Source organism: Wasmannia auropunctata, unplaced genomic scaffold (genome assembly GCF_000956235.1).
Source record: "Wasmannia auropunctata unplaced genomic scaffold, wasmannia.A_1.0 LD334492.1, whole genome shotgun sequence".
Taxonomy (NCBI): Eukaryota; Metazoa; Arthropoda; class Insecta; order Hymenoptera; family Formicidae; genus Wasmannia; species Wasmannia auropunctata.
This window is the reverse complement of record NW_012028398.1, coordinates 29,174-55,319: the sequence shown is the minus strand read 5'-3', so window position 1 is coordinate 55,319 and position 26,146 is coordinate 29,174. Positions and strand designations below refer to the sequence as shown.

Genomic DNA, 26,146 nt, shown 5'->3' with positions numbered 1-26,146 from the left:
TGATTGCTAGAATATCAAAACGTTTTATAGCAATGCTTATCAGTTTTAACATTTCAACAAATTATTTTGTTGATTCAACAAAAAATTATTTTCAGATCTGTTTTTAGCAAAATTTTTAGATCTTTCAACAAAATCGTTCTTTTCGTATACTCTTGCTCTTGTGTGATAAAGAAGTATTTAAAACAAGCGACACTCCCGGGATGCATAAATGCATCACAGATAAACGTGCCGTTTTGTATACATATTCCTTCCATTATCATGCATTTTGTTTCAGTTTTGACTAGACTGTTATCATCAGAACCAACCGCGCTTCCAAGAAAGTAGGCAATTTCCGTGGCGCGGAGCTCGAGTACTTTGATAAACAAGAGTGGCGAACGCATTATCGATTTCAAAGTTCTCGCGTATTTCACGACACGCAACAGCTTTGCATATTTAGATCTTTGCGTTCAGGCCGCTGGATATAATCGCGCGTTATTTCCTACCTCTTTTCTCGCGGAATACACCGCACCAAGTTTTCACTCTCTCTCTCTCTCTCTCTCTCTCTCTCTCTCTCTCTTTCTCTCTCGTTAAGAGGCCGTAACTTTAAGAAACCGGCACATTCCGCTGCGTCTGCGAATGGTCGCATTGCGATGCAAGATATGCGGCGGATAAGCACTCGCAATCCCAACGTCGACAAACACGACGCTCGTGTAGCGGAAATGCCTCATTGATCTATTTTGCGCCGCGTGTCCCAGTAAGCAACCAGCATCCTGTGGGTAGAGCGCAACATAAATTCCGGCACTTGGAAAACTTCGTGTTTCTGTACATCACGCGTGTTCACGATGATATTATATCCTCTCACATTCGACCGCAATATGTGTACTTACATCTCATTTGCATATGCGGCATATATCGATGTGCATAATTGCTCGCGTGACTATTGCGTGTTAATGAAGAAAATGCGAGGAAAAGAAAGAAAGAGGAATACTTGCTGCGAGACCGAAGAAGGCTACATTAACTTGTGGATTATATTGATCTTTAAAATGAAGAAGACGAGTTAATATTTACAAAATAACTGTAAAAAGACCTTAATTTGTACAGTGTGAAAAAAGTAAGTTACTTAATTGTTTGAAAATTTAGCATTTATATATGTTACCGTCTGAACCCATAATCGTTAAAACCCGATTTCACTAGTTAAAACTAGTTTTAAATTTAGTTAAAACGAGGCCTATAATTGTACTGTTTCACATAATCACATGGGTTTTCGACTTTCCTCGCGTAGCGAGGTCCAACCTCCCTCCCCCTCTTGTTTCCTGAGCGAAATGAGGTCTGTAATTGTATTGTCCATATAGGCTTTCGATTTTACGTCTAATCACCCATTCTAGTTTTAACTACAAGTGAATTCGGGTTTTAACGAATTATGAATTTTGACGGTAATTTATAATAAAATGTGTTAAAACTATTGATTTGCAATTTTATTACGAAATTTATTAAAAAAGAATTTTGAATATTATTTAGATATATATATATTCTTTTTTAGAAATATGTGTTTTAATTTATTTATGTTTTAATTATAATATTTGTTTTAATAAGACATTTTGATTAATATTTTTATTGTTATTTATATCAACAAAAGTACAAGTAACGTAATATTTTATTATCTTACAGCGCAGACTGAAATCAGTAAATCAGTAAGTTTTAACAATTGTTGTTTCGGTATTTTATCAGGATATGTATCTTGACAGTTAGATGTACTGATGCTATGAAACGTACTTACACAGAAAAGCATGGAGCGTGAAAGATAGCTGATCGTAGAACGAAACGGTGATGCTAGGGAGATTTCAACGCACTGTATGATGAAGTACAAGCGGGGTGTTGTTATGATGCGCGGCAAATGCTCAACATTTCTGGGTTACGTGATAAATAAAGGCATAAAACAGGCAGAGAACAGATGATAAACATCCGGGCTCTTTCTTGAAAAATCTTAAAAGACGATTTTCCTTCGTAAGATTGTCGGAAATTGAATTTAAGGAAAACTCTGTAGGGTACGAAAAACAATTAAATATGAAAAGTGTGTACACGATTTATTTCCGCTGTGTAAAATGTAAATGCTTTAGAATGAATTGTAACCCTTTCTTGCGTGTTTAAATTTAAACTATCACTGCGGAATCACAATGCACAAAATGACGGGTAGGAATTATTGGCGTCGCAATTATTTTTAAAAATCTACAATCGCGCGTTCATCGCAACAGGTAAAATGAGCAGGATACCGCGGCAAGATGAGATCTTGATTGGAAGCCTGTTAGAAATTTACTCACGGTAAATCATGGATTACGAAGCTTGAGGTAAATATAATTTGAAGGCTCTTAAGCGGTAATCGTCCTAAGCAGACAAGTTTTCTCATTGCCAGCTAACCGGACGCTAATCCGACGGTAATTGGATAGTACTCCGTTATTGCTTCAACTTAATCAGCCCCTCTAAGCACAGAGGCGTAATTAAAAAAAAAAAATAAGACTTTTGTATTCGTCAATTGTAAATCAATGCATTTATAAGTTTAAAGGTTAAATATAAATGATATAATGATATAAATTAATTTAATAAATATAATTAATAATAAATAATATATAAATATTTTAATCCACAATTATGTAATAATAATTACATAACAAAATTATAAGGTATTGTAAATGTCAAGGTATTGTCTATTTCAACGTTAATAGTCATACATTTTTATAACAATAAAATTTATAATATAATTTTATTTTTTAAATTTATTTTAAATTAATATTTTAAAAAATTTAAATCTTAAATATAAACATATTTAAAACTTAGGAACGTTAGGAACTTCAAGATTGTAAATATTATAATTAATGATTTTCCATTAAATTTTCTTCAGACAAAATTTTATTTTGTTGTAAATAAAAGATGTTAGTTTTAATATAAAAAATTTAATAAAAAAATTTTTATTAAAAAACGTATCATTGAATTATAAAACGCAAAATATTAAAAATATAGACAGGCTTTATATATTGTATGATTATAATCAAATGTAAAAACAAGAATTTATAATAATATTGAACAATAATAACTAATTTTGAGAAAAAGTTGACATTTGTCTGTGCAAGATATTATATGAAGAAATATTATTGTAGATTGTTGTAGATTATTGCAGTTGTACATATATATTTAAAAAAATAAAGAATAAAATATAGGTTTTAAAAAAATATTTTATAATAAATTTTATTATTATATCTTGCTTTTAATTAGTAGTTATTAAAAAAATTGATGATTACTATTTATACTTGAGATAATACTTATATCTCTTTTTTCGCAAGATTCTTAAGAGAGTTAACTTAAAGTTTAATCAAAACATACCGAAAGATAAAAGGTCGCGATAAGTAAAAGCGGGGCATCTCGTATACTGTTTGCGGCTTAGGGGAGTGTGTATAAATTTAGCGTACAGAAACGGAAGCTTTATCCCGTACGCAAGGAGATGTAACAATTAAATGGATCGTAATTTCCTCTGGAAATACGAGAGGATTTACATCACGTCAATTGATGTTACAAATCGCTCAATCAATTTGACACGACGAATGATTACAAAAAACATTAATATTAACATTAATGTTAAAAAATAATCTCTACGTAAATTATAAATAGTGACGTGATTTATTCTTAACTGTTTAATAATAAAGTTTCTGTGAGTTTAAAATATACAGAATAAAAACTATTTTTTGCAGACACTGTATCTACAATGAAACTGAATAAACTTCTCAATTTTGAATTTTTCCTGTTTATTATTTTTTAGAATAGAAAAATTAAAAAATCAATTTGGATTTGTATTTGTCCAAAGACACATAATTTACAGATTCACTAAAAAGAATTTTATTAAGTAACATATATATGACAACAGAAACAGTTTGGTATTATTAGACTATACATTGTGCACATAAATCTGGATAATTGAGAATAATATCTTTATTCCTTGCTTCAAAAGCAATTCAAATTTCAGAGATCGTGCAATCATGCATTTGAAAAGATCGAAAGAGCTACAACGACGAGATTCACGGAATTGCTTTGTAGTACTTAAGAAAGGCATTGTAATTGTAAATTGCTCTCCGATTTCTCAATGGTCTGCTCTATTTCGAGTTCACGATATCCTGGAGTAAATATAAAATGTTCTCTGGAAACTGGAGTATCAACGATGTGCACAATTTGCATCGTTAAAAAACATTACCATCCACTGTTGAACAAATTCATTTGTGCTGTTTAAATAAAAGCGTGGATAATGTAGTGAAAAATAAACTCGCATTCGCAATATGAGTAATCTCATATTGAGCCGCAGACCGTTTGATATTGGATTAGGATTGTATTATGCTTGTGATTTGCGAGCACATTACGTATAGCAAAAGCGTGTAATTAAGCAATGTAGTCATACTTGATTGAATAATATACGTCACGGTAATTAATAAGCTTTCACAATACTAGATTGCATAATACCAGCGTGTATTGTCTACATTATGTCAGGGATTCTATTTATTTTACTTAAAAATTTATTTTATTCCATTTTGAACAGTAATAACATTGTAATATTGCATGCATATATTGCTTTATTAACTGTTATTAAATTTTCAAATTTGCAAATTAAAACTAAACATTAATTGAAATATATCAATAAGAAAAATAATATATGTATATTACATTATTATTATATTGATTAAAATGCATATTTTGCGTGATAACTGCAAACCACGAGCTTATTATTAACTGTCCGAAGACCAACATTTTTTATAGAATAAAGATATTAATTTCTAAATAAAAATTATAAGTTTTTGATTTATGTTTAACTTCTTAAACCTTCTATTAGCCCTTTTAATTTAATTGCATATTGTAGTATATATAATGATAACGTCCGCTTGAATTCTCGGTCGGTTGATTGTTCGATTAATTCAATTATAATTTTGCGCTCGTATCAAAGTAGATAATAAAGGGAGACGTGTTCTGAGGAGGCACGCCTGTGTGTGGCTTGCTCGGCAATAGATTTCCAAGCATGGATGGTATTTAGATCTTCTTCAATGGGGCAGCTGCTGGTTGAGCGCCTCACGATCCTTCGTGCCGTAATCGAGGCGAGAGCGCGAACACCAGTTAACTAGATAAACTTACCGGTTCTCGTCTATGTGCAGCGGTGGCATGTCTCATGCTAATCTGTCCAGAATTGCCCTTTCCATAGTTTGCGTGGGCAGCTCATGAAGCGCGCCGGAAGTCAAGGTCACAACATTAAATGCTCAAAGGAGATATAACGATTATGACATTTCGAAGTGTAATGAATATACGATTGAATATTGTGTAAATAAATAGCATTTTGTAAGCTTGATGAAGATTTCAGATAATGTTCGTCAAAGGATCTTATTATTCAAATTTAAATTTTCTCGTTCCGGTTCTCAAACGCATACTTGAATTTGATACAGCATATACTCGTATAATAAAATACGATATGTAATACTTGGAAATAACATTGATAGTTCCTTTGACAATCGATTTATGGCAATGAACAGAAACGTACAATAAGAATGTGTCTGTTTTTTTTTAAGTTTAATATCGGTTTATATTGACGCGCGACGAATCGGATGCGTGTGTCTCCTGGGAGCTATCCTGCGGATTTATGTAGCGTCGGGAGAGAGATGAATATTCTATGAAATCACGTATGAAAACGTAATATAAATATGTGGCACGGGAGAGAGCGTGTAGAAACGAGAGGGAGGCAGATAGGTAGGGACTTTAAAAAACCGTTTTTTAGCTTTTTGGCTTTTAAGTTTTAATCTATTGTTTTAAATAACTCTATATTTTATAAATAATAGAAGAAGAATATATCTATATTGTACGTGTTTATTATACGTTTACGTTGTACATAATACATTTAAAATAATACTGAATTACATAAAATTGTAGTTGCATCGTGTAAAAGGATAATCAAAAATTTTCGAAATTGCAATAATCAGGAGATTTATTTTACATTGTTTATGCTTTTATATACCTTCTATGCTATACCCTTTATTTCCATTTCGCTTTCGTGATTTACGGTTTATTTATCTATCTTATCTAATAAATCACATGAAATGTCAAAGCAACCAATAAATAAACACTGCGCAAGGGAAAAACTACGAGAGGTAGTGATAAGAATATGTTTGACAAATTGCCGGTTTTGAAGAACTTTTACGAATTATTATATTGCCCTTCTTTTTTAAATATACTTGCAATATTAATACATTTACTAATTGGCTTTAGATTAAAATGTCAATTGTTGTTCTTATTTATAAATTTAAATTGTTATATATACGTGTATATACACAGATGGATTATTATTATATGTATATTTATCATATTTTATAATAATATGTCATATATGTTATAGTATAATGTACATAATATGATACATATTATAATATATATAAATAAATATTTTAACAGATTTACTGTATATAGATGTACACACATATACATATAATGTTCACATTATATCATAAGACGTATTATAAATTTAAAATATAATCTTTTATATAAAAAGTACAAAATATATTTTTTTTGTTTTTTCTAATTGTACAATTTTACGAACATTTGTGCAGAAATATTCCTACGGTAATAATTTCTACAACAATTGGCATAATAATCCTTACTCTTGGGTAAAATTGTATGTCAATAATTATATAATCAACTAATTTATGCCATTAAACCATAATTATTACAATTCAAGATATTTTAAAACCATTTTAAATATTATTATACAATTACATTAATTGGATAGAAACAAAATATGTGAGATAAATCCGATAGTCTGACATTATATAGCCTGACGCGATAATATAACGGCAATGTGATGACATTTTTTATTATGACACGTAAGCAAGAATAATTTATTATATTTACACAAATGAAAACGGAAAATTGTGCAGGAATCATCGATAATAAGTACCTACTAGTTGTAAAGAAGATAAAAATGTGGCAAAGAATAATGGCAGAGATAAAGCACAATTTTGTTGTACCAGTTAGAGATAACAACTCAGATTCAAAATTGATGTGTACGCCCGTGATGCGTACGCTCGATTAATATTACATTTCAATTTTTCACTTTTTTCTGTCGTCATTCTAAAGCGTCGAGGTAGCACATGGACATATTCCCTTATCAAATCGTCAAAATATAGGTTGCAAGCTTTTGTCACTTATTTAGTTCAGCTGACCTTTTTACGCGCAAGCCTTTGTCCAGATTTAAATTTTGTTGTCACAAGTTCGTACAGGTCATACGGATAGTGTTTTCGAATGCATTTTCACATCGATTTACTTCAATGCTGGTTTAATAATGCTGAAAAAAAATCGGTTTTATATAGATACATATAATATTTTTATCTTTTTAAAATAAGTATATAATTTCCCTCGTTCACTTACCTGCTAAGAAAGTATCGAGAAAACTTGTCAATCAAAAAATCCAGTTATAATGTATTCAGGCATGGATATTCTACATTAAAATTGTTGTAAATTATAGATTAATTAAAGATGATTAAAAATCACGCAAACTATTTTATTTTTAATAAGCATTGTAACTTATAGAGGATAATAGTTTATTCGTAATTTTATAAAAACATACCTTGTGTAATCCTCCATCGTATGATATTTCTCTTAAAAATGTAACGTACAAGACAGATATGTCACTAAATATTATAAAATTATTTCTTTACTCGTTTTGAAATTATGTATATCATGTAAATACAGAATGATATACATAATAAATACGCCAAAAAGACACAAGTTTCCCCACATGGTCGAATAGTTAACAAGCACGTTGTAATCAATATGTACGGTTGTACGTTCAATGTGTACGTTCGAATCGAGACTGACGTGTAGTTGACTACAGTCTCACGACGCGGAGATGTTTCCTCGCGAGAGAGAGAGAGAGAGAGAGAGAGAGAGAGAGAGAGAGAAGGGTCGCTGGCAAATATCTCGTATTGGAACATTACGGGCATTCTGGTGCCTACTTCCACAACCGAACAAAATAAACACGGTCGAAGAGCGCGGAGGTTGAAACCAAACACACACAATCGGGACGGTAGAAGTCTTCGCTATCGCTTAGACACAGAGTGGCGAAAAGAATTACAGTTGTACACTTTTGTATCTCGACAATGTATCTACCTTTGACCTAATACTTATACAAGTATCGCCCACTGCAACGGTCGTGAAATTTGTATTATATATATACCTGTATATATACGACGACGTCGCATTTTTTGACATTTAGTAAATAGGTACTCCTGCTGCTCGCTTTCAGCGTTGCCTTAACGCGGGCGAAAAGGTGTGTAAAGCGACGCGAAAGTTATAACCGGCGCCGGTCCTACCTTTATGATTACCACGTAAGGCTCTCGTAATTACTGAGTACGGCGCTTCGCGCCGCTTATCTCGCGCGCCGTTAAAATTCGGGCTATACCACTAATTACACGTGTGCGACGTGTGCGTCGAATCACTGGATGAGTGACTCCGGAATAATCGGCTAAGAATAGAAGTAAGCTTGCTAATAAGAATTTTAAAATACTATTGAAGGTTACGGAATTTTATTTTAGAACCTCCGCTGAAGGCTGCTGAATTTAATTCTACGTAAAAATTTCGCCTTGTATAATGTGATTAATTATTTACATAGCTAACAAGAAAATGGCAAACAAACGCGAATGCATTATCAAATTCGCAGCTAAAGATAAATGTTTAACCATTTTGCATGTTGAAATAAAGAAGAACGTTTTTATTTATTAAATCGAAATAATAATCCATTAAAGTTTTTAGAAGACCTTTATGCGCTTTTCCATTTTAAATCCTCAAAATTGTTTATATTTAGGAGGATATTACTACAGTTAATGTTTAGGGGTGAAGAGAGTTGCTCTTTCTAAAAATCTACTCGGTGATAAAATGAAATGTCTGGCAAAAAATATGTAAAGGTTAAAGGTAAAAGATATGAAGAATAGTATAAAGATGATATAAGAGCAATTATAATTCACGAAAAAGTTATTTCAGCAACGGAGATAATACACCGCGTATCTTCGTTATCGATAAATAATCGTTTACGGTTATAATATTAATCGGTACATTTAAAATTTAAATTATTTTACCGAACTCTGTCAAACACGCTTTAGCATTTGCTATATCGATAACGCGCGATACACGAGGCTGTTTTATATCAGAATCGAAGAATATTCAATTACAAAGACTCGGCATATTCTGATGATGTATATACACTTCTCGGGTATCTATTAATAATGTCCATTGAACCTTTGTGCGCGATGTTTTAAGTAGAAAATTGTAACGAATCCTTTATTACGCCATTAATATCATTATATAGTTACGAGGTTTTTTTTATTTAAGCCGCTACAAAGAGCTCGGCGCAGCGTCGACGTTGGCTATACCAGTGGCGTTGAATTCCCACGAATTCCGTGCTAAATGGAGAAATGGTATATTTTCTCGGATTATTAATCGTAACAATTGTCAACACCCCGCATGTGCAATGAATATATTGTCTTTGCGAATGGAATTTACTGAAATTGCGAATAGAAATTGTTTTATTTTTTCGCGCGCTTCCATCGCGTGGCCCTGGACACTCGAAAATCCGCGGATATACCTTCGTCAGTTTTTTTTCCACATCTCTCTGCGCCTCTCTCTGTTCGTGTCCTCCGCTATAGAGCGTCGGTGAATGAAAAGGCACGGCATTCCGCATATCTTTTTCTCTAAAAGCTTATATGCACTAAGCAGTCTCTGCCAGCGAGCGAAGCTTTTCCGTTTCCAATGTTTCGTCGACGACCGAGTGTTGACCGGGAGGCCTTAAATGAAAAAGGCAAGAACAAAGCCTTTTAAATGTGTACCTTTCATTTCTTCTGAATTCTTGTGAATGGAGAACGCTAGATATTTAAGACGTTTTGCATTTTAGATCGATAGCATAATGAGAAAAAGTAAGTTAAGCACTTATAATATTTTCAATAAGAAGTTTGAAGCTTTCTTTAGCTTGATGCTGTTTTTCAAAAAAGATTAACTTTACAATGGACGGATGAATAATTCTAACGTTAATTAACTCAAAACAAGCGGTAAACTTATTCCATTGTTAGGTATCGTTGTAAAACTGGTGCGTCTTACTCTCACAGATTTTTTTACAAGTGACGCAATGGGAGTTACACACACACACACACACACACACACACATTTGTTTCTCTTGCTCTGTATTTATCAGCAGTCTCGGCAAAATATGGATATCGTTAGTCATACGAATTTCGTAGGAAAACTTTTCGTTAATTACGAATGACGCGGACAGGATTGAAGAAAGTAATCCTCTTAAGATTTAAGAGAAGCTTACTTTAAAGAGATGTCTTTTTTGATTTACGCACGTGGATTTAGATTTTTTCGTAATTATGACGATTGAGACAAATGCGGCGATTACAGGTTGTTGCAAGGAGACCTGGTTGCACTTTAATTTCACATCTTCAAGTCCGCTAAATTGACAGTAATAGCTATAGATTAAGCTAGATAGGTATTAAATGTTTCATCAATAAAAATTCAAATTTATTTGATTCATATGCAAATTTACTTATATAAATGTGAAATGAGCATTTAACGTGTGGCCATTGATTGTTTAATGATTGTTTCGAATATAATGAAGAATAAGTCCGTATTCATAACTCATATCTGTAGTCCTGAATACGGCCGCTTTAATATTGCGCCTTGCTCGCCTCATGAAAAGCGCGCGCGACGTCATCGCGGACTGAGAATCTCGTTACATTTAATTGTTAAATGAAGCGAAGTACAGAACGCGAATGCGTGGGTCCTTGAAATTCAAAATCCCGACCGGAAGAGAGTCTGCGAGTAACGGAGGGAAATAAATTTGAAAATTGCTCGAATTTTACTTTTGAAAGCTCGGTTACTTTCTTTTAATTCCCATTTTACAAGCGTATATCGAACGGGAGTCGATTATTTTCGCTAGACAGTCATTTCCATGCTCAACCTTGGACAGAGTTGCTCCCGATATCGATCTAATTCATCCCCCAACCGCGCTCGAATCCCGTTACTCCTTCCGATGGACGGAAGTTACGATGCGTTTTACGACGCACGTTAGTTCGGCGTAACGACGAGAGCTACTCGCACGTGCGTTTCGCCCGGGGTGAAACGCGTATTCTTGTTCATTTTTATTTTTCTATCGTATATCGTTACCGGACTCCGTATTTTTATACATCGGAAGGCATGCACGGTGCGCTGCTCGCGCGATGCCACCCGGAACTTGATCGTCCCGTTACTTCGCGCCGTTTTACATCGCCGGCGATCCAGCTGTAGAGTCCCGACGTTTTCCCGCGGCGCAGCAGCGGTGCATCAGGATCTGAACGTCACAATTTAATCTCGCGCGCCCCCGTGAAATTGCGGCGAGAGCCGGCAAATTAGAATCGGGCGGTTATGGACGAGCTATATATATACATCGAGCTTGCGGTTGCGCACGCACGCGCCTTCCGTTAGACGCCCGCGCGACACAAGTGACTCTTAATGAATCCTCCGGGCGGATGGCGGATGTTGAGCGTCGCCGGTGCTAAAGTGATTACGGCGTTTGCTGTCGAACTAACGTCGCGTTCGTATAGGCAATTATCATCGCTAGGCATGTTTCGTTATCAAACCACGCAGGTGAAATTTCTCTCTCTCTCTCTCTCTCTCTTTCTCTCGAGATCTGCACGCGTACACGTGCGCGCGTCTCGTCTGTTTTTCTTACGCTATCCTTACGCGCACTAAAATTGTTTGCTCTAAAATCCATTAGAGACGATCGTACATGTGTGGAGTACGTTTCCCGTAAAATTAACGCGCATTTTGAACCTTTCGGTGTATTTCGGGGAAGAGGATTAATACGCGGTCGGCTTGGAGTGTCGCCTACCATTTGCCGAGAGTGGCCATTCATTAACGGCCAACAAAATGGGGCGATTCAATTTGTAATAAATGTCTTCGCATCACTATTGGTCAATTGGTACTCGTTTATTCTCTGATTTCAATATGAATTAACGACGTACAAAAAGAAATTACTTTTTAATTGATTAACTAATTGATTAATTAATTATTCAATAAGAATAGAAAATGAAAGAAGCCTGAATATAGTATATCGCGCTGAATTTATATTATTTTATAAAAAATAGTTTACAGACGTTTATTAAACGCGCGAAAGTATATAGAAAATTTAACGACTCTTATCGTGTATATCAAAATCTAGTGAAAAATACTTTTCAGTCGAGAACCGAAGACGATTATAGAAGATTGTGTAAAAATTAACTTGAAATTGCTTCACTCGCCGCCTCCTTCGTGTTCGAAGTAATCATTGAGCTACTTATCTCACGATACATCTTATATATAAATAGGAATAGCCTGTATAGGTAACGTCTCTGCATAAATAGATTAAACGTCTCACTGAAAATATATGACCGCACTTTCATTCGATTTACCTAAGCGCAGGTGACTATGTCGCACGGAAGATTTAGTACAAAGGCGTAATAACGCCTTTTACAATCCGTTGAGAATTTATTTTTTATTAACTAGTAACGAGCCGAGGGTTGATCCACGGTAGAATGACGCATGGGATGCGCTCTGGCATGCCGGTAATACAGTGACGTTCGTAAATCCGATATGCAGTGCCGTCACGGAGTTAGGAAAGGAAGGGTCAATGCGTTTCACACGTTAAGCACACGCAGAGACTGCCGCGCGTTTACCCCTTTACGAGGGAGCTCTCATTTAAACGGTTCCATAACATGCGATTCGACCGCGAGATGCACGGCGTTATGTTTTTTCTTCCGATGTAGCAATAACTAGGAAAACACATATTCAGTTGAAGAAAAATAAAGAGAAGCTTACGTTTAATATTTCTTTCAACATATATTGTATCGTTTATTTTTGAATCGATCCAACACGCAACACGTAGTTGTTTTAACGTCGATAGAAGCGGGGGAGAAACTTAGAGGATGGAAGTGGTATAGCTCGTTGTAGCTGGAGGATCGCTTGAGAGAAAGAGAGAGAGAGAGAGAGAGAGAGAGAGAGAGAGAGAGTTATCTTACAGACGGTTTTTCTAACTCCTTTTAAAGCTTTCCGTCTCCATTCGTAATGACCGGAAAAGAAAAATAAGTCTATTATCCTTTCGAATAATTGATGGAATAGCACAATCCGTTGAATTTTCTTACGCTTTAATTATTTTTCACTCGGACACGTTTCTTTGTATACTTACTTTGGCATTTCTTACTAAAAAGTGTGTAATTATTATTCAAGAGGATTTTTTACTTAGGATAAGATGAGCGGATATTAAAATACTTTTACTCCCGGTTATGTTACACGCTCGATTAAAATATTCATTATAATTGTTACGTATTCTTTACAGATACGTGGATTTTGCTTTAAATTATTTATTACTCCTATATATAAGATATTTTAAAATCGGCGTCTCTCGAAGCGTTTTCATTACGTAAACGTGCAATTGTTCGAGTGCGAGATGTTGCGAGGAGCAGCGTTTCCAACGTTTAATGATTTTTTTATCGCTGCCTTAAAAGCCCCATGAGCACTTTCGCGTACGGAAGGTAGTTGAAGCGAAATACTATCTCCTGTGAAGGTGAGAAGAAGAAACGCAGGGGAGTGCGATTTTAATCCGCATCCTTAAAAGTGGATCTTAAAACGGCAGATATTGCGCGATGGCGTATATCCAATGGATTATTTACCAATTTAATCTAATTATCTCCTCACCGAGATTGTTTTCTAAATTATATTAATTTATTGATAATATCTGTTATCAATATTTTGATGAATTGTTTGAATGAGGAAATGACAAGCGTTTACATGTGAGCATATTAATACAAAGGTTAGATGAAGAATAATAGAGGATAGTAATTAAAGCAATTTGATTTATTATCATCGTCTCGGGTGGTCCTGGATGATTTTTACGCTATAAAAATTTAAATCCAACGAGATAAAATTGGTCTATTAATCATCGTTTAGTCTGGTTACGTAAAATTCACGAAATGATAGAAACCTGGATATTAAATAAATATTTCTGTGCGTCTGTGTATCGTATGTGATACCGAATCCACGTGTTTTATCGTACTCTAATGTATTCATAAAAGATTCTCGGTATTTTACGAGATAAACAATATTTTGTAATACTGACAGAGTACTTGTAAAAAGGTATATTACCAGAATTTTATAAATGTAAGTAATAAAACATGAATGTAAATCTGCGAGAAAACATATGTGCGCGTGCAGCAACTGCAGTGCGTTGTAGACTGTGCATTATAATGTACTCTTTTATACATACGGAAAGGATGCAATTGAATATTTAAAATAATCGATGTACAGTCCGTATGTAATACATAAAGTCTTAGTATTTCAGAAATTAAAAAAAAATCCATTATTTATTATCTTTTATTTTTTTAAATAAAACAAAATATGTTGAAAAAATTGTATTGAATTTCTGACATAATTTATTTTAAAACAGTTCTAGAAATAATTTTATATTATTGGAAGTTACTTGCTCAATTATATTATTTTGTAAAAAATTGAAAGAATCAAAAAATCACACGTCATTGAAGCAGAGAATGACGAGTATGGAAGCACGGATCTATATATCGGAATGTACCACGAGCTGGGGTATCGAGGTACCTCAGCTAATTTTATTAATATTATTATTAATAAAATTAATAAAATTATTAAAATTAAAAAAAAAATTATTAATAATAATTTTATTATAAAATTAATAAAATTATTTTATTTTGTTAGTATTTTATTTTTTATTAATTTTCGTGTACTACACTAATATACAGCATTTGTGCCTCTATACTCGTCTATCTTCTCTGATTGAAGTCTTTTTCTGTAAGAATACGAGAGTACTAATAATGGATAAGATTAATACTCTAAATTGTACATATAATGGTATAGATGTTACTGTTCGTGGATATGATATATGAATCAGAAAAGTTGAAGATGTGATTTCGGGAGATATAGAGCATTACAAGATTGAGAGTGGCGATTATTATAAATGAAACCGTGTTATAATCCTCCCTGCGGAAATGTGAAAATCCACTTAAGCTTGAGCACCCTTTTTTGGTAGATCATAATGTCTCTGTTATCTGAGATTACTATCCATATTTCCCGTGTTTCCCCAATCTCGTTTTATCTTGAGTTTTTGCGAATTGGCGATCATAAATGAGTTGCAAGATGAAAATCTTTACAAACGCGAATTAGGATTTAATCATAAGATTACATATAAAATGCCGTTTACGTAACATTAAGTTGTTGCAGTCGTTAATTAATTAAAAATTTAAAGTTCTAAATTAATTTAAAAGATATAGAGTTTCTTCTATTTAGATCTACTTGTCATTCAGATTACTTCGTTAATAACTCAAATTTTGAATGCAGTGAGAAATGCAGAATTTATTACAGTACAAGGAAATATCTACATATTTAAAAACGTTTTCAAAATACTTTTAAGCGTTAGAATAATGGAACGTGATTCGGCTATAAATAGATCATGGAGCAGAGTTAATAAATATTTACTATTTAAATGGCTAGATTGAGAAGATATAACGCGATCATATGTGCTTTGAAATTATAGAGCCTTGTGAGCACGAATCATTTATAGCACCTCTATATATTGCCAGAGCACAAATGTCATAATGTCACTATATATTTGACGTCATCTGTTATTTGATATCACAGTAATGCACTTATATGTTACTTGCAATATGCAATATTGAAATTAATTAATTAAATTTTCAAAGATACGTTTGTATTGAAACAAAGCTTATATTAAAATTATTAACACTGTGTCTTTATATACTTTTGTTTTTGAATTTTTATAATTTCAGTATTTGAGATTTTATAATTTTAAAATAAATTTTTTAAGAACGTGTTGCATACATAATGTTTTATATATTTATATCTAATGTGAAATCAATTGACATGTATTTTTACATTTTAAACAATTTAAATAAAAATTTTATATTGATACATTACTAGGTACTATTACTAATTTAAAATTAGGTCGGCAATTATCTAAGATAAATAAAAATGAAATAATTTGGTAATAACTTGTTTTAAGAGCGGTGGATGAAGATGTGTTTCAAACTTCGAAATCTTAACTTATTATATTAAAGCAGCTACAGTAGTTGAGAATTCCCGGGAAGTATTGTTTTATCTTGATACATTCAGCAGAGAACGCAACTACTTTGAAGAGCAGAGAATTCTGCGGGGGCAGCCGAGGGAAGAAGTTCGTAGGTTTTTCGTCCATAGTTTCCTCGTAGCTTTTGTTGCATTTATTTGCAATTGTTGGTCGATTTGTCGAGTTTCTAGTCGGTACGATCATATCGTTCTCTGCCGTTTCATTTCCGAATCAGTCCATTTCCGCATATCCGTGTTTTCTTTCTTGCTCCCATTTATTATTTGTTGAATATTTTTCCATTTTTTTAAAACTATTGTATATTTGTGTTACGTTTCACTACGCAATCTCAAATAATATCTTGCGATATTTATGCATTCATCCTTTTAATAATATATATTGCATATTGTTTTGTGCGTTTCTATATTAACATATGGAAGGAACTGTTAATACAATAAAATATCGATTTTCGTCTTTATTGATTAAAGTTCAAGTGACCTTTTATTTGCGTTTAGTTGACATTAATTAAGGAGTAAAACAAAAGCGTACAAAGTGAAAACAACGAAATAACAAGCTTCTACACACGTACGTAAGCATCGACATAGCGAAAAGGCATTACGCGTATATATAATTTGAAAGCAAAAACTCGTTCAAAAAATTTCGCGGAAAAATGCCGTGCCAAATTATTATCGACGGGAAAAGTGCAGAGCGCATTTACGCTAAAAACGTAAAAAAAGCGTACCGGGTGCTAACAGTCTCTTGCGATGAAGGAAAGCGTATATGCAGTATACATATGCACACCTACATATAAAGTGTCCGAGATAGCCCGCATATCCTTCAAGCATAGAATTCTTTGGATTAATTATCGCTGGACGAAAATGTGTTAAACTAAGCGTTTTCAGTTATAAGTAATAAAAGCTTTCACGTCAATCACGCTTTAGAAATATAAATATAAAAATACAATTTTATTCTCTTTTTGATTCAGAGTAAAAAAAAGTAAATCTTGCGCAAAATAATGGCTTATTTATTTACAAATATTAATATATTGTATTAATATATTTAATTTGTTAGTTTATTTAATTTTAAATGGCAGAAATTTGTATAAACTGATGTAATTGGAATTATTTTTGGTAAATCAAATTTTTGCGAAAGGATTGAAAATTAATTTGTGATAAAGAACGATAAAAAAACCTCCTATATAGGTACCTATCTGAAACACATGTTGGCATACATTCACAGTACACAAGTAAACTCGCGCATCCCCCTCGGTATTTTGTCGTTCACTGCACAAGACGTTTTCTATTTATTTATATAGGTATACCATATATAATCAAAAGGAAATGTTTTCTCAAGATATGCTCCAGTGGAAAGAAATAATAACGTAAACTGACTGAAATATATATACATTTTAGCTTTCTCGTTTAAAATATAAAAAAAAATGCAGAAAGCATTTTTTGATATAACCACAGAAATATTGCAATTACAAAATTGTAATTTTTCAAGGGAATTATTTTTGTACGATAATTCTCTTTCTAAAATATTTATTGAAATTTAATGGAGAGGCAAAATAAACAATAAATAAGCCATATATATGAGTAGCAGAGTTACGGTGTACATAATGCCAATATGAATGAAATATATACTGTATGAAAACTGAACGCGCAATCAGTTTTTCCCCAAAATATTCTATTTCAAGTTCTATTAAAAAAATCTAGAACGAGGTATCACTTCGACCGTAAACAATGGTTTAGGATCACCAACACGGCTATCGATCTTTTTTATACTAGGTGCACCGTGCACATATGTATCCGTCATTGTCGATTTTATCGTAGCACACCTTTTTCTCTAGTTTCAGAACGATTGTAGCACGCAATGCACAGACATATTACCGAGACTCTAATTTATTGTAGCGCAATGCGTGAATTTAAAGTCGCCTATAGCTATCGCGACTGTATACCTACTATTCTAACAATAAGATTGATTGATCACTCCGTTTTATGCAGACACGCTAGTACAACTAAATTTGCTAAAGTAATTTGCTAAATGTAAAACACATTAGAAAACGTATAATTTTCAATTTATTAATAAAACAAATTATTTTATGTCAAATAAAATTATTGCGCAATACAATATCTATCAATTCTTTTTAAGCAATTTCGAGATACGAGATACAATTGCACACAAATGTCTTGTCAAGATCTTAACAATAGGCACGAATTTTTAAGTTTTGTGTATAAAAAATGGTTGTTCGTTAATAAAAGTAAGTAGCCCTTTCGTAAAAATGCAACGAGAATCTGTATGTAGGTTTAACTGTGCGGTTTCTCTCTAAAAGGCAGAAAATTGAGTACGTAAAAGCACCGTTCATTCGTTTATCGGCCGTTTATAAACGAAAAAGTTCGGCACGGACTCATTAGTGGTTTAACTCTTTTATACCAGTCGCCGTTTGCTCCGCTCGGATGTATCCTTTACAAAATCACCGTTACGCGCGGAACCGTGATGAAAAGAACGACGAGGGGAAAAAAAAAGAGTAGGACTGGATATGCGGCACTGTGAAGCAATCGCGTCTGAAAATCAATATGCGTATAATTTTTTTTGCTCGTCCCAACGATGGGGAAACAATTCTCAAAGTGGCTTACTCTATTGCTGTAGTAAGTCATGCTCGATGGAATTGGTCAAAAGAATCCAGTTTTTAATTGAAATCATCTAAAAATATTTTCAATCAATCCATCTCTGCGAAATGAATAGCAATATAATATTGAGATAATGGAAGAGCAATATTGAAGATATATCATATGTAAAATTAATAGTTAATGAATTCTCAAAAAAAAAAAAAAAAAACTGTAATTGCAAGCTTTTGCAGATTACATTTCATTAAGAACATCGAGCAGTGGGTCTTTTCCTTTTGCTTACCTTGCGTATCTTATTTAGGATAATACTTTTAAGAAAAAGTTTCTGCATATTCTGATTGCCGTCCAGAAATTGCGAATCTGCTATAGATATGAACGTAGCAACGGGTAGAGACTTATCCCCAGAGAGAATTCGCTTTGTCCATTGTAAGTCGATCCTTCTGAAGACACCTGTGTACCAATTCGATATGGTCAACGCTTAAGTTACGCAGACGATATACGATATACATATATTAGAATTTATATGCATATAAAATCTATATATAGATAGTTGCAATATAAATTTATTATTATTATTTTTCACGGATAAGCAGATTGCAGAGATAAAAATTTCGGCAAAGCAATTTTCACATTTACAAATTCTTATCATATAAACGTACATATATGATATCTTTTATTTTGATATTATTTTCCTCTCATATAACAATTTCGATAATCTTATTTAATAGTCTTATTTAATATGTGTATATGGCGGATATTAACAAGTATATGATACATAAAAATTAATTATATAATCGCGAATTTTTATACAATATATAGTTTATTTATATTTTATCATAGTGTTTATTTCTATTGTTGTAATATTTATATGTATATGCTATAATAATATTTAGATTTTAAAATTAAAATATTTTATGAAGATTTTTCGACTGTTTGAATATTAAAAAAAAAGGGTTTTAAGAGTTATTTGACAACTCTGCAATTATTAAAATAAATAGACAAAGTAATTATTGAGTAATTAATTTAATTATTATAAGTTTCATTGTAAGTTGAGATAATGCTTTTGTTTATGTGAGATATTTTCTATGAAAACACATTTTGTTGAAAACACATCTCACATAGAAAGGAAAACGCCTGTGGGTTTTACAGACTGAGTATTCATATATTAGAGTGAATGGAGAAGTTTAAGGCTTTATCTATGTTTCTTGGTTAATGGTAAAATGAATAATGTACCAGTTTCGTAAGTGCATAAGGTGAGTTAACAGGAAAAGTCATTTATTTCGATTTGTGTTCGTATGCACCCTGAAAATGCTGTCCGATTTGCTGAGCTTTTCACAAATGGTACGTTGCCTCTAGTATTGCATAAGCAAATTTCATTTCGTTTTAGATGATAGGTCTCTGTTAAAATTTACTTTTTCGTATTTGAGAGAAGAAATTGCGTCCGTACTTAGTGAGAATTTTGTATGTACTACATAAAAAATATCTTGCAATTGTCGGTAAACATTTTTTAACGGTCTACTTTATTTAACGAAAATAAGACATATACGTATATTTATTGTTTTACATACACATATATAATAAATATTTTTCATTCTATAAAATTTTACATTATTCTCTTTGTAAATACCATAGAAAGTTTCTCTACAAAAAATAACGGCATTTCAAAATTAATTACTTTTTATAAACCTTTTTATTTCTCAAAATAGAGAAAATTTAAATTATTGCTATATTTAAATATTCTATTCATGAATTACGCGGAAAAACAGTGAACTAAAAATTTAACCTGAATAATGTGATTTAAATTAATTTTCTTTATAATAGTACCACACGGTGCCGTGATATTCTTCAATGCGCTAAATGCACAAATAAAATGTACTAACCTACTGATCATATATTAAACTTATATTACACGACAAAGATATATTTTTTATTTGGATTCTATATCCAATTGTTGCGAACCGAAAGATTTATTAGCAAAAAATTATGCGTGAAGCGTATGACTTATTTTCCAAAAGAATATTCTCTTCTAGCAGTCAAGCTTTGCTCACAGCGATCGATTCGATTTATGCACGCGACCGCCTGAGTAGGTGAAATGAGGTTTACGAACGACGCGAAAGTGCGTCCATATCACCTCCATTAACGCAATTGCTTGTGTGATTGCGCAACCCCCGAGCAAATTCATCTTCGAAACGAATGAAATTGATCGGGACCGCCGCCGCGCCGTTTCAGCCGTAATCGACGAAGCGGCCGCATCCCTCGTCGACTCCCCGCGAAGAGACGCCCGGCGCCAAGCTCGGCATCCACGTCGGGCTCACAAATTTTTGCACATACGTCACGCTGTAGCGGAATCCCGTGTCGGCGTCGCCCTTCACGCGACAGCTAATATCCGACGATCTTTTGTAGAGCGTCAAAGGCGGGCCGCCTTCTCCTCGCGGCGGATAAATAAGAATCTTCTCCAGATTCGCCCCGTCGTGACTGTGCCTCGGCTTTTCGAGCCTCAGGCGCGTGGGATCCGCTAAACGTTCCCTCTCGGCGAGTCGCGCTCCTCGGCCGGCCCTCCGGCCGCCGTGCTCGAATTGATTTTGCTCGTCGCTGTCGCGAGCGTTATATTCTCGCGCATTGGTCCTCGTTGCGTTGGACCTCGACGTTGGCTCGTGGAACACGTCTTGATTCACCGCCTTCACCCTCTCGCAGAAGGACTCGAGTTTCTTTACCGGATCCTCGTCCTGAGAGGTGGGCGATGAGCAGGAGCAGTAGCAGCAGCAGCAAACCGTCGTATCGGATGTCCTCCGCGATAAATCATCGTCGTTTCTTTCCGCGCTCTCGTCGTTTCCAATGCAAGCGCAAGAACCAACTGAACACGCCGCCGGTGAATCGTGGAAGGGCTCCTTGCATTCGCACGTGGATTCCGCCGCGTCGCGTCTTGATCCTGAAAAATCCCCCGGACACACTGATTTCTCCGAAGCTCTTATCGCGTAAGATAATTCCTTACCCGCAGGATATTTGTGTGCGGTAATCCTGTTTCGTAACGCCGCTCGCGTTTCCAGCGCTTCTTCTCTCCGGTCGCTCTTCAAATCGTTGCTCGATCTCCTACATTCCCGCGTCACTTCGCTCGTGCCGTCCGGGAAGGACGCGCGCGGTTTTGAATATTCCAAGTCGACCGCGCCCGCGCCGTCGTAAGCGTTTGTCCTCGCGTCATCGGGGACGTCGAATGCGCGATTATCAAACGTCGCATCCTCATTCCGCGAATCTTCTTCCGCTGACAAGTCGATCGCGGATTTCTCTCCGTCGTTATCTCGCGACTGTATTGATTTGGGCAACGTTCGGCGAAGTGTCGCCGCGTAATTGGCTCGTTTGCTCATTGCAACTGACCGCCGACGAGTGCTCTCGTATGCTGCCCGCGTGGGATCGTTCACGTTTTCCGGGCAACGGCAGTACCTCGAGCATTCCGCCGTCTCGTCCCGCTCGGCGTTCTCGCAGCAGCAGCCGAGCCGTTGCTTATCCTCGCGGGTGCGTACCACTTTGCACAGCTTCCCTGATTCCCTCAAGAGGCCGGGCCTGCGATAACACGACGACACTTGTCGTTCCCCTAAAACGTTTCCCGGTCCTCGTCGCCGTTGATCCGTGTTGTTCTTGCGCTTCGTCTCTCGCTGGTAAATGCTATCGATCGACGCCTCCATAATGGAGCTGGATGCTTTCAGCGGTGATTCTATTTCAGTCGTCTCCCATCGCGAAGTTCGGCCGCGCAATAACGAGCTCGCTTCAGGCGGCAGCCTCACCGTCAACCTGTTGGATCGCGAATTCAAATCCCAAGAAGTCGGTCGCCCGGATCTCCTTACAGGATGATAGCCTGAAGTATAACGTTCTTTGTAGCCTCCGTTCCGCTCCTTTGGAGCCTGATAAGAGAGAGAATTTTGGCGGGAGTAAATTGGCTGTTGATTCACAGAATCGCTGGCGTCCCTTCCTTCATTTAATTTTCTCATCCGTGCTTCTCCTCCTTGTTTAAGAACACAATAACAAGGCTCTCTTTCCGTCGTCTTCTCATCAGGCGCGACACTTGGGTAAATTTTCGTGTGAGTCGAGTCACCGCGTTTTCTTCTGCGCAGCGATTTAAACGTACGAATCTTCGTGGATTTCCCATCGGTGATTTTCGATTTGTTAATTCTGGAATCGCTTATAATGGCGCTCCGAGACCAATCTTTGGTGACTTCGAGGCTGGCCATTTCCGTAACCGTCGGCCACGCTTTGCGATCCCTTCTGGAATACCAACCGTAGAATGTCGGTGAAGATGCACGACACTTGTTGGAATTTCTTGACAAACTCGGATGCTGATAGATAGGTTTACTGGAAATGTCTAGGTGACTCTTAGAATTTTCTCGAACGGTAAGATCAAGATCGTCGGGGAAATGAAATTTTCGCGCCGAGCAGCAACGATTGCATTCCGTGGCGTTACGAACAGCGGATCGTTTCGGCTTCCTTTTCAAAGCCACATTTTTATTTTTTCTCGACGTTACTTTAGATTTGTTTTCTCTTAGTGATCTAAATCGTGTACCTGAACACCTAATTACGCTGCAGTCGCTGGACTTTCTCGTGCCGGCATAATCCTCGTCGCCGCTGCTCACCTCGAGGCGACAGTTCTGTTCGACGTCCCTGATATAATTCAGTATATCTTTCTTCTTCAGCCTCTCGAGATGTTTGGTCTTGCCGCACTTCTCGTAATTTTCGAACCACCGAACGTCCTCCCGATCGCCTTTATCGAGAGGATAATCTATTTTCCCATTTTTCGACATTATTTATGTTCAGCGCGTCACGTGTGAATCAGAATGTAACCTCGGTGTAGCGACGTACGTTTATAAATCTCTCGGACGAGGCGGCGAGCGATGCATCACGTTTCTTCGCATCGCGGTTCGGATGCACCTTGTTTATGGCATGTCAGTGCTGATGTTGGTCGCACGCAAAACCCGCGAGTCCGCGACAGCGTGTGGGCTATAGCCACACGAAAAAATTATCGACTAATATTTTCGATATCGATTCAATCGTGAATATGGTCACAGAGATATGATCAATGTCTTTCACAATTTTGAATATAAGTTTGATACATGTTCTATATATAAATACACGAGATTTTGAGAAGTGATAGAAAATAACAATATGCATAATAATAAATCTAATCTACATAATAATCGATTTAATCTGACCTAAATGGTTAGAAATGGTAAATTTAAATCTTAAAAGTTCGCGGGACTCACGCGATGTAAATAAAAAAAATATTTGCTTAAAAAGATATAAGATTTTTATTAATTTGACTTCAACTGATTGTATATTCGACTTTTATGACACTTATAGGAAATAGATATTTTATTTAAAAAAAAGTAGTATATTGATTTGCTATCAAAATTTCTGTGTTTATTTAAAATCCTAAATTATATGTTTCTTTTCTTTAGGACAATCTACAAACAATGAGTTCTTTGTTATTTCAACATGTCTCGCTTTAAAAGGCAGATGTGTTATTTCTGTATTACTTCACAAGTAAAATAATAAAAATATATGGCGAAAAAATATGTCTCTCTCTCTCTCTCTCTCTCTCTCTCTCTCTCTTTCTTGTAAATCTCTCTCTACTCGGATAATCGCGTGATAACGACATTTCTGAATCTAAATAATTTCGAGCTCCAAGAATGGAGTTACGTCAATGTTAATCTCATAATGTAATTTATTACGTCAATGTTAATCTCATAATGTAATTTCTTCTATTTTTTTTTTGAAAAACATAAATTTTTCTTTTGTTAAGGGAGAACATTAGAAAAATGTTGGATGCATTTTTAGCGGCTAAGAAGTCAACAAGGATAACCTAAGTGCAGCGTAGCAATTTTTATTAGCACGTATATGCATTATCATGCACCGCTTGTTTTAATAACACATTTCCGCTTTCATACAGTTTTTCTGGTTAGCAGAAGTAATTTGAAGTAATAAATAAGTAACGCACGAATGGAAATAAACGTCAGTCCTGTCGGCTGTATCTCGTATAACATTAGAAGTAATGCCGAGTTACTAATTTCCATTAACGCTCCTACGATATTTTATCTTTTATGTAGGATTTATTAATCGCTTCTATTAGTTTACGTTTTGCGCGCGCGCTAAATGTATCTCGTAGAAGTTTGATAAAACATTTTCGCACCTTGTCACTAAAAATATTAATCCAATTTAACGGATGATTGATTTACTTTTATTTAGCTGACGGATAATTTATTTACGTTGAGATATAGATATATTTGGATCTCCGTGTGTATATGCGCGTAAAGAAAGTTGCGAAACGAAAAACAAAAACAAAGGAAGCGCCCGAATTCTGGAGTAATTGCATAGACGCAACGTAAAATTTTACTTGCAATTTATTAGTTCATTAATTCTTAGTATCCAGTGGTTGAGATTATTTGTTATAGAGACGAAAGCATGGGCGACGATATTATCAAAGTATGCGCCGGAATGGTGATGCTGTATTACGCTTTCGAATATGCTCGCATGCATTAACCAAGATATGTCAAACTGATAGACGAGGATTTGAATAATTAATAGCAAAGCAAGTTTACATATTTCAATCTCTCTCTGTAGAATATTAATTCTTTATACTATATTTTATAATCCGTTTGTTTTTCCGTTAGTTTTTTAATTAAAATTACATAAATATCAGATACACGGAAACATACCGTATCGCTTCTTGGCATCTTCTAATTGGCTTGGTTTTTCCTAATTGGAAATATTTGACGTTGGAAATTTATAATTTGTGATGCGAAGTGAACAGAATTTTTTGTGTAAATTTAGTTTCTCATATGTTGCAAACGGATAATATAGTTTTATAACTGGCTAAAAAATCAGATGAAAAATATGTAAAACACAGTTTGAAATCCATATAATGAGAGCCGGTTCAGTCAAGTTGATCGTCGATATTGTTTAATTAAGCTGTGCTTTTTTTTTTAATCACGCGAGGACAAATTTTTGATATTAGCCACTAATATTAATTATATTTCTCAATTACATTTAACAAATTTTATTTTAAATATAATGTTTTACCAATATATTGGATTACAGATTTTCATATAATACAATCGCTCGTTTGCAGGCGGTATCGTTGGTTTTTAGCGCCCATTGGTTTATTCCTCGCAACGATGTTGTTTTATTACTGTGATAATTATTTCTGTGAAGAGAATGATGGAGCCGATAATTCAAGGAAACGATAATCTAATATTTTATGAATGAACATTTAAATTGTCGTATTATACATATGCGCCGTAAATATGTGATTGAATTGTTGTAATAAAGTTATTGCTGATGTTTCTACAAAAGTATCTGTTAGCATTATACAATA

The 26,146-nt window shown here is 34.6% G+C and overlaps 2 protein-coding genes and 1 long non-coding RNA gene across 7 annotated transcripts in view; 1 reads left to right on the top strand and 2 right to left on the bottom strand.

The window, feature by feature from the left end:
* Positions 1 to 26,146, top strand: part of LOC105458638 (tachykinins) — a 59,467-nt gene that overhangs the window by 14,082 nt on the left and 19,239 nt on the right. The gene's annotated exons all lie outside the window — the stretch shown is intronic.
* LOC105458635 lies at positions 6,737 to 7,868 on the bottom strand. Its single transcript, XR_975555.1, has 3 exons — positions 7,619 to 7,868; positions 7,420 to 7,489; positions 6,737 to 7,336 (listed from the first exon to the last, which is right to left on the bottom strand). It is a non-coding gene; the product is annotated as an uncharacterized LOC105458635 (long non-coding RNA).
* Positions 18,220 to 23,773, bottom strand: LOC105458636. Of its 4 annotated transcripts, XM_011704102.1 has the most exons (5): positions 23,339 to 23,773; positions 19,070 to 19,236; positions 18,796 to 18,862; positions 18,593 to 18,723; positions 18,220 to 18,484 (listed from the first exon to the last, which is right to left on the bottom strand). In XM_011704102.1, exons 1-3 carry the CDS (start codon positions 23,574 to 23,576, stop codon positions 18,797 to 18,799), a joined length of 471 nt encoding a protein of 156 aa, XP_011702404.1. In that variant the 5' UTR covers positions 23,577 to 23,773; the 3' UTR covers positions 18,220 to 18,484; positions 18,593 to 18,723; position 18,796. The 4 variants fall into 4 exon arrangements, with proteins under 4 accessions (XP_011702404.1, XP_011702405.1, XP_011702403.1 ...); XM_011704103.1 differs by having other exon boundaries at positions 18,220 to 18,723; positions 18,796 to 18,889; XM_011704101.1 differs by having other exon boundaries at positions 18,220 to 18,723.

Coding starts and splice junctions, on each gene's coding strand:
- LOC105458636 (XM_011704101.1), bottom strand. CDS start 23,576: ATGTCGAAAAATGGGAAAATAGATTATCCTCTCGATAAAGGCGATCGG. Junction 19,237..23,338: donor CAGCGTAATTAGGTGTTCAG/GTACACGATTTA, acceptor ATTGGTACACAG/GTGTCTTCAGAAGGATCGAC. Junction 18,863..19,069: donor TCCTAAATAAGATACGCAAG/GTAAGCAAAAGG, acceptor AAATATTTTTAG/ATGATTTCAATTAAAAACTG.